The sequence below is a fragment of the Odocoileus virginianus genome, chromosome 7 (genome assembly GCF_023699985.2).
Source record: "Odocoileus virginianus isolate 20LAN1187 ecotype Illinois chromosome 7, Ovbor_1.2, whole genome shotgun sequence".
NCBI lineage: Eukaryota > Metazoa > Chordata > Mammalia > Artiodactyla > Cervidae > Odocoileus > Odocoileus virginianus.
The window spans coordinates 83128692-83145127 of NC_069680.1; the positions used below are offsets into that span (position 1 = coordinate 83128692).

At 43.5% G+C, this 16436-nt stretch overlaps 1 protein-coding gene across 5 annotated transcripts in view; it reads left to right on the forward strand.

Moving 5' to 3' along the window:
* PCNX2 (pecanex 2) overlaps nt 1-16436 on the forward strand; it is a 296271-nt gene that overhangs the window by 188913 nt on the left and 90922 nt on the right. For all 5 annotated transcript variants that reach the window (XM_070471076.1, XM_070471078.1, XM_070471079.1 and 2 more), the window contains 2 exons: nt 1535-1643; nt 7697-7826. In XM_070471076.1, the coding sequence (XP_070327177.1) occupies nt 1535-1643; nt 7697-7826 (239 nt within the window). The remainder of the gene's footprint in view (nt 1-1534; nt 1644-7696; nt 7827-16436) is intronic.

Genomic DNA, 16436 nt, shown 5'->3' on the forward strand with positions numbered 1-16436 from the left:
TCTCCTCAGGGCTCATTAGTTTGCATGGGAGGGCTGCAATCACTGGTGACTGTGACGTCCTTTCTTTACTGATACAGCAGGAAATATTCCATTTCTCAAACCTGTAAGGGAAAAGAATCTGAAAAAAAGAATAGATATGCACATGTATAGCTGAAATCAACTTTGCTGATTACCTGAAACTAACACAGCATTGTAAATCAACTATACTTCAATTATTAAAAAATGAGGTCTCCATTATGGATGAAGAGTGTGTGTGGAGTTTAGGAAGTATGTTGGTACTTCCTGACTGCATCTAGAAGTGACAGCCATAGAATTTCACATCTGGGGTCCATCAGTCACTGCTGTCTACAAAGCAGGGGTCTGCAGTCAGGGAGTCCGGCCCTCTTCATCCTTCCCAGCACATTTATGTTCTGGATCTCCAGCCCAAACCAGTGGGTGCTTTTCCCCTCGTGTTCATCCTTAGGCCACATAAGGTCTCTTCTCTCCAACCCCTACTTCTCCCCAGAAATCAGCTTTCTCCTGTGCTGGCTTGTCTAACAAATAAATGCAGCAGCTCCTATATCCTATCTTGGCTTTCTAAAACACTTTGTAACTTGCAATTCAATCCTATAGAGCAGTTTTCTCCAGTAAGAGTGACTGAAGAGGTAGGCTGAAGTCCATACACAAAGAACTTGAGTAATGTCCATCATGATGGGGTTTTGTATAAATCTTTCCCTGAAAGACCCAAGTATGAAGGAGGAAAGACCAAGCTGTGAGTATTCCTTTAAGAAACACAGAGATATACCATATCATTAACTTGGTGAAATTAACCACACAAGGTTTCCTCTGATCATCTTGTTGCTGTTTGAAAGTCCCCTTGAACAGCTGTCTTGCATATGAGACAAAGGAAGTGTTGAGAAAAATTTGCACAACTTGAGAGTTGCAAGTTAAGTTTTATTTGGGGCAAAATGAGAACTGCAGCCCAAGAGACAGCATTTCGGATAGCTCTGTGAAACTACTCTAAGGGGCCGAGGCAAGGAGCCAGGATATATAGGAGTTTTGCAACAAAGGGCAGGTAGTGGGAACATCAAAAGATGGTTGTTAATTAAAGAAACCAGATAGGTCAGGTTAAGGAATTTAGTGCTTTTCTATGTATGGGTAGATGCATGAGTCTGGGCTTATTGAAATCATTCCTTTGATGTGTACCTCAGCTATCTGGGGCCAGTATTCTATGTTTTCACATCCTGATATTCCTCAAGACTCACCATAGGGAGTGGCTACAGTCTAATGGCTGCTAGATGACAGGCATTCTTTCCTTTCTTGAGTTTCCTCAGAGCTCACCGGTGGATGCTGATGACTGTGACATCCTTTGTTTACTGATATGCAAGGAAATATTTTCATTTCTCAAAATATTCCATTTCCCAGACCGTAACAGGAAGAGGGCTAACGATAGTCACAGTGTCGTTTTGTAACTTTAACATGGGCTGTTCACCAGCTGTGACACGGCTGCCACTGTGGTGGTCATCACTGATGCATCTCTGTCTTTCGCTTTCAGCTCGGGGACCTGCTTCACAAGCTGCAGTTCGTCATGACCTATGTGGCTCCTTGGCAGATGGCTTGGGGCTCCTCCTTTCACGTGTTCGCTCAGCTCTTTGCAATCCCTCGTATCCTTTCTGCTCCTGTTTTCACCCTCTGGCTCAGATCCATATTTTACGGTTGTGAGCTTTTCATTGAACCTTGGCAATAAAAAGGTTTTAAAGTCTTTAAGATTACATTTTAATGGGGACCTGGGGAGGCACTGTAGCTTCTTTTTAGGCACTTAGCCTTAAGAGATATTTCTTAATTTGGAACTCTTCCTGTTTCTTAATGCATATTCAGGAGTGACTTGATTTCTTCTGATTTTTCCATTTCCCATGACCGCATCTGCATTAAGATATCATGTCTTTTAAATCACCACTTAAATGATTTGGATTACTTGTGCAAAATAGTGCAAATTAATTCACTATTTATAAAGATAATTGCTATATTATTATTTATTATATAACATTATATTAAAACATAGCTTGGTTATCATATACTTGAAGAATGTCCAAAGACCCAGAATTGGGCACAAACAGAATTACTCAAATATCTTTGAAGACCAAAAAAAAATATTTATGGTTTTGTTTTACAATTGTCATTAGCCAATGATCCTAGTTTTATCATTCATAGTTTCATTTGGTTTCCTTGTCTATTTTTAAGTGTTTCCATGAGAATTAGTTTTAATTTACTTCAAAACAATTTAACATGCTGTTACTAAAAATCACTTTGACACAGCTAAACTGTGTGTGTGTGTGGTGTGTGTGTGTATTTGGAGAGAGGGAGAAAGAAAAATCAAGAATATTCTTGAAGACAGAGAGAGGAAATAAAATATTCTTAACTGAGGCCTGAAATGTGCCTTCCCTCAAGGACTTTTCTTCCCACTAAATTTATACATTTTTAGTTTGTGTTTCCTGAGTTGTGGTCCAGGAACTTCCTCTATCAGAATCCTTAGAGGAGCTTATTAAATAAGCAGATTCCCGAGGTCAGCACATACCTTGAAAACCACATTAAAGGGGGAATCCTGAAACCTCCATCTTCACAGGACTCCCTGGGATTCTGATCCACTGATGTGTGTGAAGCGCAGTCTTGGCTGGCATCCACTGTGGGTGCTGTGAGCTTGTTCTAATGGCCACATGGAGCTTTCTTTCCTGGAGGTTACCTGAGGCTCCTCAGGACAGTTCTTAAGGAACCCCTGGGATCCCAACTTTGAGTACAGGGATAGAAGTATACTTGGGATATTTGTTATCCCCCGGTAGCTCAGATGGTAAAGAATCTGCCTGCATTGAGGAAGACCTGGGTTTGATCCCTGGGTCAGGAAGATCCCCTGGAGAAGGGAATGGCTACCTACTCCAGTATTCTTGCCTAGAGAATCCCATAGACAAGGAGCCTGGTGGGCTACAGTCCATGGGACCCCAAAAAGCAACTACTGAGCAACTAATACACACATTTTTAAAGTGATAATATGTTCTATATTATTTTTTTTAAATGCTGTCCTTCTGACTCATTTGTTTTTTAAAAAAATTAATCATACCCAAAGCTGTCCTCAAAATGCACATTCTCCATATTCCTGTTCTTAGACCTTCACTGATATTTGTAAAGTGTTTCATGCTTATTTGGCAGAACAAGCTCAGGAAAAATGATTGCAAAAGTGTGAGCTTATATACCACCCCTTTATAACAACATTCATTTTCTACAGCGGCAGTCATTTTAGTTTTTCTAAACAGAGTCCTTAAAGGACTCTACAAACAAAGACAGTGAGATGAAAGAGTGAGGGGATTTTTATTTATTTCTGGTGCATGTCTCAGGTATCCTGTTTAGAATTTAAAGCCTGTTTGTTAAATGAAAAAGATGAAATGGATATAAATTTGCAGCTGAGGAGTTGGACTAAGAATTTAAAATTTGAAGTAGTGGTTTCCAATTTTATCCTGAATTTGGTCTCACAGAAATCTGTAGCATTTCTTGTGGCTTCTTCCTTGTTCAATGAATTTAGTAATACTAATTACTCCTTGTAGTTCCATAGCTGAATTACACCTGTTCTGGGAGCCATAACTTTCAATTACCTGACCTTTATGTGTGTTGAGGGGTCACACACAAGCATGTGGTACCTGGCACTTGATAGTTCCTCTAAATACAAAGGTGACAGTGGCATCCATCTCAGATGGAGCACAGTGGGCCTTAAATCTAAGTATGTTCGTGATGGGTTTTCCTGGTGGCTCAAAGGTAAAGAATCTGCCTGCCAATGTGGGAAACTCAGGTTTGATCCCCTGGTGGGGAAGATCCCCTGGAGAAGGAAATGGCAACCCACTCCAGTATTCTTGCCTAGAAAATCCCATGGACAGAGGGGCCTGGTGGGCTACAGTCCATGGGGTCGCAAAGAGCTGGACATGGCTTAGCGACTAAACAACAACAGTGTTCCTGACGGATGGATTTGGTTTTCGGACACAACGAATCCTCATGCTTTGTTCCTAACACTGTTCCCACCAGTGACACCCACCTGCCTCTGCTCAGGTACAGACCCTTCGGTGATCGTGGAGCCTGACCACAGCTGGTGTGATGGCCTGCAAGAGCTTCAGCACCCGCCTCATCACCGAAAGACACCTTCCCATCCTGGGTCCATTGTAAAGGCGGTTTAGTCACTAAGTCATGCCCAACTCTTTTACAACCCATGGTCTGTAGCCCTCCAGGCTCCTCTGTCTGGGATTTCCCAGGCAAGAATACTGGATATTTCCTTCTCTAGGGGATCTTCCCAGCCCAGAGATCGAACCCTGATCTCCTGCTTGGCAGGGGGATTCTTTACCACTGAGCCACCTGGGAAGCCCATTGTAAAGCTAACTCTTTGCTATTTGCAGCCCAACATCATACCAGTCAGAATATAATGCGATCATTTAAAAAACCAGATATATATGCCATCAGGATGAAGCTATCAGGTTCCTAAATGCCAGCCCTGGATCTTGACTAATTTTGAAATGTTAATGATTTTATCACTCTATTAGGAAGCTGTGGATTCCATCCTGGTGTTGAGAAGGGACTAATTTGCTCCATTTTGAAACTGAATTAACTTTCAGGCCAGCAGGTCACTGTTTAGTAAATTGTTTTTCCAGTCCTATCATGTTTTCTCCCTCAGTCATCTGTGTTAGTTTCTGAGCTTGTAACCTCCAGGGAAGGATGAGAATGATCACCCTTTTAATATATGCAGAGACCATGCAAGACCATTATCTTCAAATAATTAGACAGAGTTAGCCAGATTCGCTCTATTAAATGTGTGTATTGGAAAGACTGCTTTCTATTTGGCATGTCATCTTGAGCTTCCAATTATTTTTTTAAGTATTGATATTGACATTTTCATTTTAAATGCCCTCAAATAAACCTGAACCTTTTTAAGGAGTCTCCATCCTTAGCAACTGAACAACAACCATCTAACCCTTAGGCCCACCTCTTGGCTCTCAAAAAGGAAATATTTCTCAGTACTGCCTTAGTTGTTATAGTCACGATCTTCTGTATTTTTACATATATATATATATATATATATATATATATTTACTGATATATATTAAAAATATATATTTATAAATATATGTATATTTACTGATTGCCCCTAAATAAAATAAACTATGAGATCTTCTGCTCACTGCTGCCCTACTTCTGACTTACTATGCTTCATTTTCTTTCCTATCAAATTTGAACTTTCTTTATAAGCTAGCAATATTTCCCTCATTTCTTAATGTCTGGATAACTATTTCTGGTGTTTAAAAAATGGATAGCATACTCTTTTATCTTTAGAAGCAAAAAGAACGGCAGTGCCAGTCCACACAGCCTGGCTCCCGCTTGACTCTGTCCTGGTTCTTCTGCAGACTGCACAGGGCCCCCCGAACCTGCCAGGGCGGATGTGCCTCTCTTCTCCCCCTCCCCATAGCACCCCACTCCTCAGGAATCTCCCCTGTGACCAACTCTGCTTTTTCAGCAGCTTTTCTCAGTGACATCTCCTGTGTAGCTCCTTTTACTTCTGATGACGGAGGTGTAGTAAATTGGTATGTTTTGTGGCAGAGGTATTTTTAAAAATTTTTAATTGTTGATACTTTGTTTAAAAATTTTTTTTAAATCTATTTCTTGGCTGTTCTGTGTCTGTGTTGCAGTGAGCAGTCTCACTAGTTGTGACACATGGGATTAGGTGCCTGGTGGCATGTGGGATCTTAGTTCCCCAACCAGGGATGGAACCCACGTCCGCTGTATTGGACGGCAGATTCTTAAACACTGGAACACCAGGGAAGTCCCATGTAGTAGAGATATTTAGAACTTTCCAGTGTTCAAATTAACAAGAAACTGATTCTGCGTTTGAACCTAGGTCAGAATAAAGGGAACTGGACTGAAATTGTAGCACAAGTGAGATCTTTTGATACCCAAACAATTCAACATGGTTATTAATGGCTGGTGTGTCATTTCACTCCTCAAGATGGAAATAAACAGCAAGTTGGAAGAAAAAAAAAGACACAGTTACAAATGAAGAAAAACTTTTTGGGTTTTTTTTTTGCTATTTTTTTTTTCTTTTTTTTTCCCCCCATTTATTTTTATTAGTTGGAGGCTAATTACTTTACAATATTGAAGTGGTTTTTGCCATACATTGACATGAGTCAGCCATGGATTTACATGTGTTCCCCATCTCCATCCCACCTCCCACCTCCCTACAAATGAAGAAAAACTTTTACATCTATAAAAATGCTCAGGGAAGTGCCTGTAGACAGACAAGGCTCACTCACTTCTCTGTGTTTATACATGAATGGGTCTCTGAAGGCCTGCATCACATAACTAAGCCCTGCCATTGATAACACGGGAAAGCCCTTCTATGCCCTGGTAGGTAATGAAACACAGAGCCCTCCCATCTGTGACAGGCGTGGAGGCATTTCTTACTATCCACTGGAACTTTATAAAGATGGACTAAAGAAATAAGACCTCCATTTGTGCAACAATGAGAAAAAGGCACACCTTCCCTTCCAGGTGGGAAAATCAACCTTACAGGAGATCAGATTTTTGTTTTTCCTGGCCCTGCCCTGTAGTATGCGGACCTTTGTTTCCTGACCAGGGATCGAACCTGAACCTCCTGTATTAAGAGTGTGGAGTCTTAACCACTGGACCATCAGAGAAGCCCCATGCTTATAAATCAGATCAGACCTGCAGTAGAATCAAGCAGGCCCTCAGCCTGAAGCACAAGGAATCACGTGCATGTGTAAACCCTGGGCAGTCTGGCTCCCCACTGACTTCTGTCACCTCTGCTCCGCTGACTCTCCCCGTCAGGCCCCACCATCACCCCTGAGGCACAGTGATGGGAGTGTGATTGACCGCTGGGGCAAGTTCTCCAGTGACAGTGGGGAACTGGGGAGGGACTAGCCCTCTACACCTCCCCCAGATTTCCAGAGGTCAATTGGTTGAGCTTAACCCAAAAGTTAGAGCCATACTTATTTTAATTTTGGACAATTACATTTCTGATCAGAGTATGTAAAGTTGAGGCATGCCTACAAGTAGGAAACCCATACAGAGTACTAGGGAGATGACTTAGCTGGCAACACACTGTGACTTTATGTGTACATGTTTTTAGCTCATAAACCAGATATGAGCTGGATTTTTTTCTTTTTTTAATTGAATTGATCTATTGGTGTTCAGTGTGTGATAAAAGACACAGATTTTTGAATAGTGGGAAAAGATTCTTTGAGGAACTGGGATGCTGTCTTCCCAAACAATGGTATTTATTTACTTTCAAAGTGGAATTTAATTTTAATTATTTATAAAGCTGCTTAGTACTTTAGTAAATGTGCCACAGCATGTCTGGTTCAGATAATGTTATCTCAGGAAAAAGCACTGTTCTTTTCAATTCTTAGATATTAAATCTTTGCCATGAATTGTGCTGAGACTGCTGGGAATTTTATGAGAATCATTTGGTTTTCACAGTGGTGATAAATGAGATCTAGCAGGATACTATTGAAAGTTTTACATTTCCAAAAATGTACCTACAGCCGCCACAGAGATGCCCATCTTTCTTTCCTTGGTGAGAAAATGGCTTTCATATAAACTTGTTAAAATCTCAAATATTATTTAGAAAAATAACAATGAACACACTTTTTGAGCCTTAACTCAAAATCCTCAGATTCTGCCATGCTTTTCTTTCAGACGTTTGCCACATCCATCGTTTCTACTCCATTGAGCCCATTTCTCGGGAGTGTCATTTTTATCACATCGTATGTCAGGCCAGTGAAATTCTGGGAGAAAAACTACAAGTAAGATCCTAAAATCGTTACTGACTTGCTCTGCTAAGACTTGAGTTCAGGATGCTCCTCGACCTTTGTCTGTGAGAAGTCCAGGCATCAGGCTTTGTCCTCCTGTGGGGCAGCCCTAGCGACCCCACCCCCACCCTGCATCAGATCACCCACTCACTTCCAGGTTCTGGGCCAAGTCTACTGATGGCAAATTTGCAGTCGGTACCAGTCTAGGTTTCACCGGTTGTGAAGGAAAATGAGTTATCACTATGCATTCTTTTTTTTTTTTTAAAAAAAAGCTTTTTACTTCGTGCTGGGCTTTAGCCAATTAACAATTTTGTGATAGTTTCAGGTGAACAACGAAGGGACCAGCTATACATATACATGTACCCATTCTCCAGCAGACTTCCTTCCCATCCAGGCTGCCACGTAACATTGAGCAGAGTTCCCTGTGCCATACAGTAGGTCCTTTTCGGTATCCATTTTAAATATAGCAGTCACTGCCCAGTCTTAACAGTTGCCCTTGACAGGTTGTCTTAGGAACCATGGTCTAGTCATTGGATGAGATTGCTTCCTGGGGGCTCATCTGCCTTCTGTGTGCCTTTGAAATATACATGCCATGCCTGTACCAGTGTGCATGCATCACAGCTCAGGACACCATTTTTTTCTGAGCACCTTTGAACTTGTAGAAGATGATGCATGTGCCTTGCTTGGCTATTTGTACTGGTCAGTCATAAGTTTCCTCAAGCAAACAGTGATGGAGCCAGAACTGTTGATTTTTTTTTTTTCTTGGTTGTGCCACACAGCATATGGGATCTTAGTTCCCTGATTAGGAATCAAACCCTTGTCTTCTGCATTGGAAGGCAGAGTCTTAACCACTGGAGCACCAGGGAAATCCCGCTAGGGCCATGATTTTGTCCCAAGTGGTGGGGAGTAGTGGTTCTGTGAGTAACTTTCAAGAGCCACTAATGATTTGTGGAGGGAGGACCTAAGAACAGCCAGAGGAGGGGGCAAGATGAGCCAGCCTGTCTCCAGCTGGGTTGTCTCCTTTGCCCTCATTTACAAGCCTTACCTGGGCTGTCCCATCCAAGCCCTAATCCATCTTCTGTAACATATCTACATTGCCCGTGGCTCTGCCCGGTGACGCGAGTGGGAAAGAAACTGCTTGCCAGTGCGAGACAGAAGAGACACAGGTTCGATCCCTGGGTTGGGAAGATCCCCTGGAGAAGGAAATGGCAACCCACTCCAGTATTTTGCGTGGTGAATCCCTTGGACAGAGGAACCTGGCAGGCTTCCTTAGGGTCGCACAGAGTCAGACACGACTGAAGCAACTTAGCACACTCGCACTGCCACTTTACAACGTGCCCACGTGTGTCACAGAGGCCAGAGTTAGGTCAGGAGGTCCGTGCAGTTAGATGGTTTCTGTGAGTGGAAACGCACATCTTTCTGGGGCAGGCAGTCGGGTGTTATGATGAGAGCCCAGCGCGGGCCGCCAGCCTGCCAGGGCTCACACCGCACCTTCATCATCTGATGCGGGGGACCTCAGTCCTTTCTCTTCTCTTCTGTAAAATGGGGCCAAAGGAATAAGGCCTACTTCACAGCCTTGTGGGGGAATATGAGTCAATAGTCATAAAGCACCTCGAACACAGGGACTGCCACGTGGGCCTGCACTGGTGGGGCTCTTCTCTGACTGCCCTGCCTGGAACTCCAGTCCCTCCCGACTGCACTAACCATCTCTGGGGGATCCCATTCAGGGGTCCTGGGGAGTTCGAACCAAACTGGAGCACCCCAAGGTGAGTCAGTGCTGTGAGACCACCGGGAGGTGGAGAAGGCCGCTCCTGTGTCTGGCAGGTTCTGCAACTTCGAGAAGGTGGGCTGGTTGCTGTGAAGCCATCTTAAAACTTACATGTAAGCAAGAGTCTCCTTTGCATTTGTCTAAATAGAGGCTGAGGCTTCCCAGGTAGCTCAGTGGTGAAAGAATCTCCCTGCAGTACAGGAGATGAAGGACATGTGGGTTCAATCCCGGGGTCGGGAAGATCCCCTGGAGGAGGGCATGGCAACCCACTCCAGTATTCGTGCCTGAAAAATCCCATGGACAGAGGAGCCTGATGGGCTACAGTCCATTGGCTGGCAAAGAATTGGACATGACTAAGTGAGTATGCATGCAAAGAGATGCTGGGCGTATTTACAGAGTCAGAAGGAAAGAAAGCCAGCAGCACTGGCTTCTCTTTAAGCTTCTCAAGGAGAAAACAATTTGGGGGACTTTTGTGGAGCTCGGAAAATCATACTTCCGGAAGGTACAAACACTTGAGAATAAGAAGTGTGATGATCTCATAGGCTTTTTAACTATTCAGGAAAGTGCACAATATTTTAAAGGTGATCTTTAACATAAAAGATTTCTTTTTGTCTCCTGTTCTCAGATAAGTTTGAGAACCAGCTTTTGGTAGGGGGCCAGGAAAGAATTTGATAAGCAAAAGGCATCCCCTTGAATTGGAGGGGGTTTTGTTCAGTCACTAAGTCGTGTCCAATTCTTTGTGACCCCGTGGACTGCAGCACGCCAGGCTCCCCTATCCTTCACTATCTCCTGGAGTTTGTTCATATTTCTGTCTGTCCATTGAGTCAGTGATGCTATCTAACCATCTCATTCTCTACCCCCTTTTTTTTTGCCTTCAGTCTTTCCCAGCATCAGGTCTTTCCCAGTGAGACTGTTCTTCACATTAGGTGGCCAAACTATTGGAGCTTCAGCTTTAGCATCAGTCCTTCCAATGAATATTCAGGGTTGATTTCCTTTAGGATTGACTGGCTTCCCATAGCAAGGGAAGTGGGGAAATCTTTGTGAGATGCTTTTATTGAGGGGAGTCATCCTAACACCTGTGCAATACAAGTTAAGTATTTTCATATTTAGTTTCCTCACTTCCAAGAGTCAGCCACCCATTCAGGATGATACATTGAGATATGAATTATAGGTTTGTGAAGGTTACTTAAAAATATGGGCTGCTCGAGTGTTTCCTTATTCAGCCACACAATGAGATGATGATGCTGTGACCCATTCTTTAGCTCAGGATAGCACTCTGTTACATGGGGGGCGGGGGAGGGGGGCTTTCGTCGACTGTCCTGGGATGAGAAGGGAGCAGCAGGGTCTATAGGCATGTATGAGGACGTCCTGTCTTCATTAGGTCTCCCTGAAAGAGCCAAGTTGGAGAAAATATTCAGTCCAGCTGGTGGGGGGCAGGGAGAGATGCTGATGTAGAAGCCAGTCAGCCAAAAGTCTCTTGTCACCTTGTGTTAAGCCTCAGAATACAGAGCCCTGTGGTCATCTGCTTAAAAGATCGGTGATGGAATTTGGAACAGTGAGAGTGGTGGGAACCCAGAAAGGAAATGGCAGGAAATCTCATCTAGATCCCTGCCAGCCCTCTGGAAAGCTCATTCTCTGTATCTGAAACTGTTGGTTTTTATTTCAAGCACTAATGACTCTTCTTATTCTTACTTGTGAGTGTCTCTGTAGCAGGTCCTATTACTTTCTTTTCAGTCTGATGCAGAGGAGCAGTTGTTAGTGTAATTGATTGTTTACTAACTGTCCCAGCTAAGAGATACTCTCCTCTCTGTGTATCAGTGGGCGCAGTCTGCCAGTGGGTCTCAGGGTCGCCAGCCTCACCCTGGGGTGTGATGAAGGGCCCTCATCATCTCCCCACCTGGCTCCCTCTCCCTCTCCACCCCTGCTCCCTCACTTTCCAGTCCTCTGATTTTCCTCCCAGACCTTCTAAAGCTGCCTTTGGCTTCTGCAAGACTCCAGTGAACCCTGAACCCTAAGGAGCCAGCTTCTTTCTTCTTTTTTTTCTTTTTTGCTGTTCGTGGGATCTTCCATCCCCTTCCAGGGATCAAAGCCCTGCCCCCTGCATTAGGAGGACAGAGTCCTAACCACTGGACTTCAGGGAAGTCCCCTGGGACCCTTTTCATTCTCCGTGGAAACAGTAAGTCACCAGCTACCTGGTGACTCCGGCCTGTCGGTTTGCCCCAGCCTGGTCTGTCTTGAGATCCGCAGAATCCGTACCGGAATGCTGCTCCTTGCTGGGGGCCAGTGACAAACATGTCCTCTGCCCACCTAACTAAGCTGCTCTCCGGTTGATTCCCCAGAAGCAGCACAGGTCACACTGTCCATGAAGTCAGTGGTGGCTCGCTGCTGCCTGGCGAGAAGTCCCCCAGAGCCCCGCACTGATGGAAGTGCTCTGTGTCTGCCTCTTCCACTGTGTCGGCCCTCCACACTCGCCACAGGCTCATGTGGCTGCAGTTGGAATTCTATCGAGTTTTAATTAATTTAAATGTAAGTAGCTGCATGTGACCAGAGGCTGCTGTATTGGACAGCACAGATGCAGACCCACCTCACCTCAGTCCTTATCTTCCACAGTACTTTTTCATGCATCACACATTCACGTTTTTCATTCCCAGCCCTCCCTCGGCCAGGCTCTTCTCATCCAATGCTCTCCCCTTCCACACACCTCCATTTCCACCCACACAGATTCAAAAGGCGGAGAATCATTCCATCTGCTGATGGATGAATGGAAGGTTCGGGAAGGACTTTTAGGATGAGAGGTACCAAAGCCATCACTTTTGGGAAACAAATTTGTTCTGTGGCTGTTGTGAAGTGAACCAAAGACTGGTGTGGGCTGATCCTCCTTCCAAGTTTGGACTCCTTCATTTTCGTCTTTGTGCCCCTGTGTTGGGCAGACAGAACAACTCTGCACACAGTGGGTGTTCTATGACTATTTCTTAACTTAATGAAGTCCAGCAATATTATGTAAAAAAGAAAGGAAATCATAATCTGGATTTCATTTGCCACCAACACAATGTTCACTATTAAACTGTTCTTCACTAAGGTCTTTAAAATCTGTCTTGATGAGTTCTGCCTGGTGTCTCCATTTAATTTACAGGCAGTGATGGCAAATGCACTGTAATAATAGTGCCTGATGTTTATAAATCCTCTTATGTTAGAGTACTTTTAAAGAGCTTTAGAAGTACATATTGATATTATGATTTATCATCCTTCCCTTTATATATAAACAACTTCTAAATAACCAAACTTTATCATTAACATTAAGCAAATGTTTAGGCTAGAAAGTATTTGACTCATGGCCCTGGTTGTTTTATACAGTGTCTCGGTCCTAAAGGAGTTGACTGGTCAGGAAGATTCCCTGGAGAAGAGCATGGTAACCCACTCCAGTATTCTTGCCTGGAAAATCTGATGGACATGCGAGCCTGGTGGGCTACAGTCCACAGAGTTGCAAAGAGTTGGACATGACTGAATTGACTTGGCACATCTTCAGCCCTAAAAAAGGAAAAGTTCTATTCACAATGATTTGATTTTGATACATCATAAGTCTTCTGTTGTTGTTCAGTCACTAAGTCATGTCCAATTCTTTTTTCACCCCATGGACTGTAGCCTGCCAGGCTCCTATGTCTGTGGAATTTCCCAGGGAATGATACTGGAGTGGGTTGCCATTTCCTTCTCCAGGGGGTCTTCCTGTCCCAGGGATTGAACCCACAGCTCCTGCATTGGCAGGTGGATTCTTTACCACTGAGCTACCAGGGAAGTTTCAAAAGTCTTCTATATACTGTTAAATACTATGAGGAGACACATGTAACAGTCACCTGAAGGGCACATGAAACTTCATGGTTGTTATATTTCTATTATATTGTCCAGATTCATTTTAAAATGTTAAATAGTTCTGGACAACATTCTTGTTAGCAAGTATACTCTAAGCATGTTCATGGGACCACTCTGCTGGCTTAAGATTGGAATCATTCTATATGATTGCTTTAAAAAAAATCAGCTCTGCATTCCATGCCTTTGCTTGTTGTTGTTCAGTTACAGATGTCATGATCTTGTCCCACCCTAATCAGGAAGAAGATAATCAGTGTGACTTCATCTTCAGCTCTTCCTGAGATGGTGATGGTACTCAAAATGACCTTGATTAAAAACCCAGTCCATATGCTTCATTTGGCGTTTGACTTTAGGAAATTATTCAGCCTGTCCCATTCAGTCACTCAGTCATGTCCGACTCTTTGCAACCCCATGGACTGTATCATGCCAGGCTTCCCTGTCTATCAGCGACTCCCAGAGACTTCTCAAATTCATGTCCATTGAGTTGGTGATATCATCCAACCATTTTATCCTCTATCATCCCCTTCTCCTCTCGCCTTCAATCTTTCCCAACATCAGTGTCTTTTCCAGTGAGTCAGTTCTTCTCATCAGATGGCCAAAGTATTGGAGTTTCAGCTTCAGCATCAGTCCTTACAATGAATATTCAGGACTGATTTCCTTTAGGACTGACTGGTTTGATCTCCTTGCAGTCCAAGGGACTCTCAAGAGTCTTCTCCAACACCACAGTTCCAAAGCATCAGTTCTTTGGTGCAAGTTTTCTTTACGGTCCAACTCTCACATCCATACATGATGACTGGAAAAACCATAGCTTTGACTAGACAGACCTTTGTTGGCAAAGTAATGTCTCTGCTTTTCAATATGCTGTCTAGGTTGATCACAGATTTTCTTCCAAGGAGTAAGCGTCTTTTAATTTCATGGCTGCAGTTACCATCTGCAGTGGTTTGGGAGCCCAGGAAAATAAAGTCTGTCACTGTTTCCATTGTTTCCCCATCTATTTGCCATGAAGTGATGGGATCAGATGCCACAATCTTTGTTTTTTTGAATGTTGAGTTTTAAGCTAGCTTGTTTACTCTCCTCTTTGACTTTCGTCAAGAGATTCTTTAGTTCCTCTTCGCTTTCTGCCGTGAGGGTGGTGTCATCTGCATATCTGAGGTTATTGATATTTCTCCTGGCAATCTTGATTCCAGCTTGTGCTTCATCCAGCCTGCCATTTCACATGATGTGCTCTGTGTATAAGTTAAATAAGCAGGGTGACCATATATAGCCTTGACGTACTCCTTTTCCACTTTGGAACCAGTCCGTTGTTCCATGTCTGGATCTAACTGTTGCTTCTTGGCCTGCTTACAGATTTCTCTGGAAATTATTAGAGGAAATGAAGTAGCCTGCATAGTCAACAAAATTCAGTCTGTGAGCCTCAGTTAACTCATGTGTAAAATGGGATGACTATCTCTATGTGCCTCCTAAAAGTTGTAAACACCAAATTAATCCTGTACTCATTTTGCTTTCCTTCTTTGTATTTTTTAAAATTTATTTTTATTTGAAGACTAATTGCTATACAAGCTTTTGTTGTTTTCTGTCAAACAACAATGTAAATCAGCTAGAAGTGTGTGTATATATGTTCTCTCCCTCTTGACCTTGTTTTTTTAAAATTTGGCCACATTGCATGGCATTTTGGATATTAGTTCACTTACCAGAGATGAAATCTGGGGTCTTCTGCATTGGATCCATGGAGTCTTAACCACTGGACTGCCAGGGAAGCCCCTTCTTCCTTGTATTTTTATCTGCTGTCATTTAACTTTTAGTTCAGGTAAATCTAGACATGTTTTATGTTTCCTTGCAACCTACCTGAAATCATTTCTGAAATGGCAGAACAGAACCATAGCAGCACATGAAAGGACACATGTGTAGACCATGGAGTGTCATATCCACAGTCCCCGTGCTGTGAGATGCTCTGTAAATGCTGGTCCTCACCTCCAAACGCTATGGTTATTTTGAGGCCTTAGCCAGTCCCAGAGCCTGGGTTCTGTTCTCTGAACATCAGAGCTGCCCTAATGGAAAGAATGAGATCTTCCAAGTGCCATTCTTTTGCAGTTTATCAAACAACAGAATAGATGATCAAAATATTTCAGCTAGTCTTGGTGAGCTCTCATGGGTCTTACTTTGTTATTCTGCAGCTCTTTCCTGGGTTTGTAATGTAGAAGGGAAACTAGCTGAACCTTCGGAATTACAGAATCCCCCCTGTACTGTCTGTTCAGGGAGGGAGTCCTCTTGCTCCTCCCCTGGAGCAGACCTCGTATCTCACTCAGCACCCCTGTGAGCGTTGTCAGCCACAGTAGTGGGCTCTCACTGCACTAGATCTGCTCCTTGTGGCCTTACCCAAATACCCCATACACCTGGATGTACCTGCCGATCCTGAAGCACGCAGCATCCTTGCCCCACCTGTACCATCCTCTAACAGGTTGAAGGAAGCTTTCCTTCCTTCTCAGCCCTCGGCTTCAGGCTAACAGTCCTGTCTGTTCTTGGTGTGAGATGGTCTAGACCTTGAGCATCTCAGCTGCCCTCATCCAGATGTTTACTGAGATTTCCCTGTCCATGCCCTCCATAGCAGATACTTCCAGGTATCACCTACTCAGTTCACAGGAAAGGGACCTGTTACTTACTCTAAGTCCTATCTTCTGCTCTCACTTTTGCTTCTTAAAATCTTGTTGTTCACTAAGTTGTGTGGACTTAGCACAAGTCCATGGACTGCAGCACTCGAGGCTTCCGTCCTTCACTATCTCCCAAAGTTTGCTCAAACTCATGTCCATCAAGACAGTGATGTCATCCAGCCATCTCATCCTCTGTTGTCCCCTTCTCCTCCTGCCCTCAATCTTTCCCAGCATCAGGGTCTTTTCCAATGAGTCAGCTCTCCGCATCAGGTGGCCAAAGTATTGGAGCTTCAGCATCTTAAAATCTAAACCTCCTCAATTATT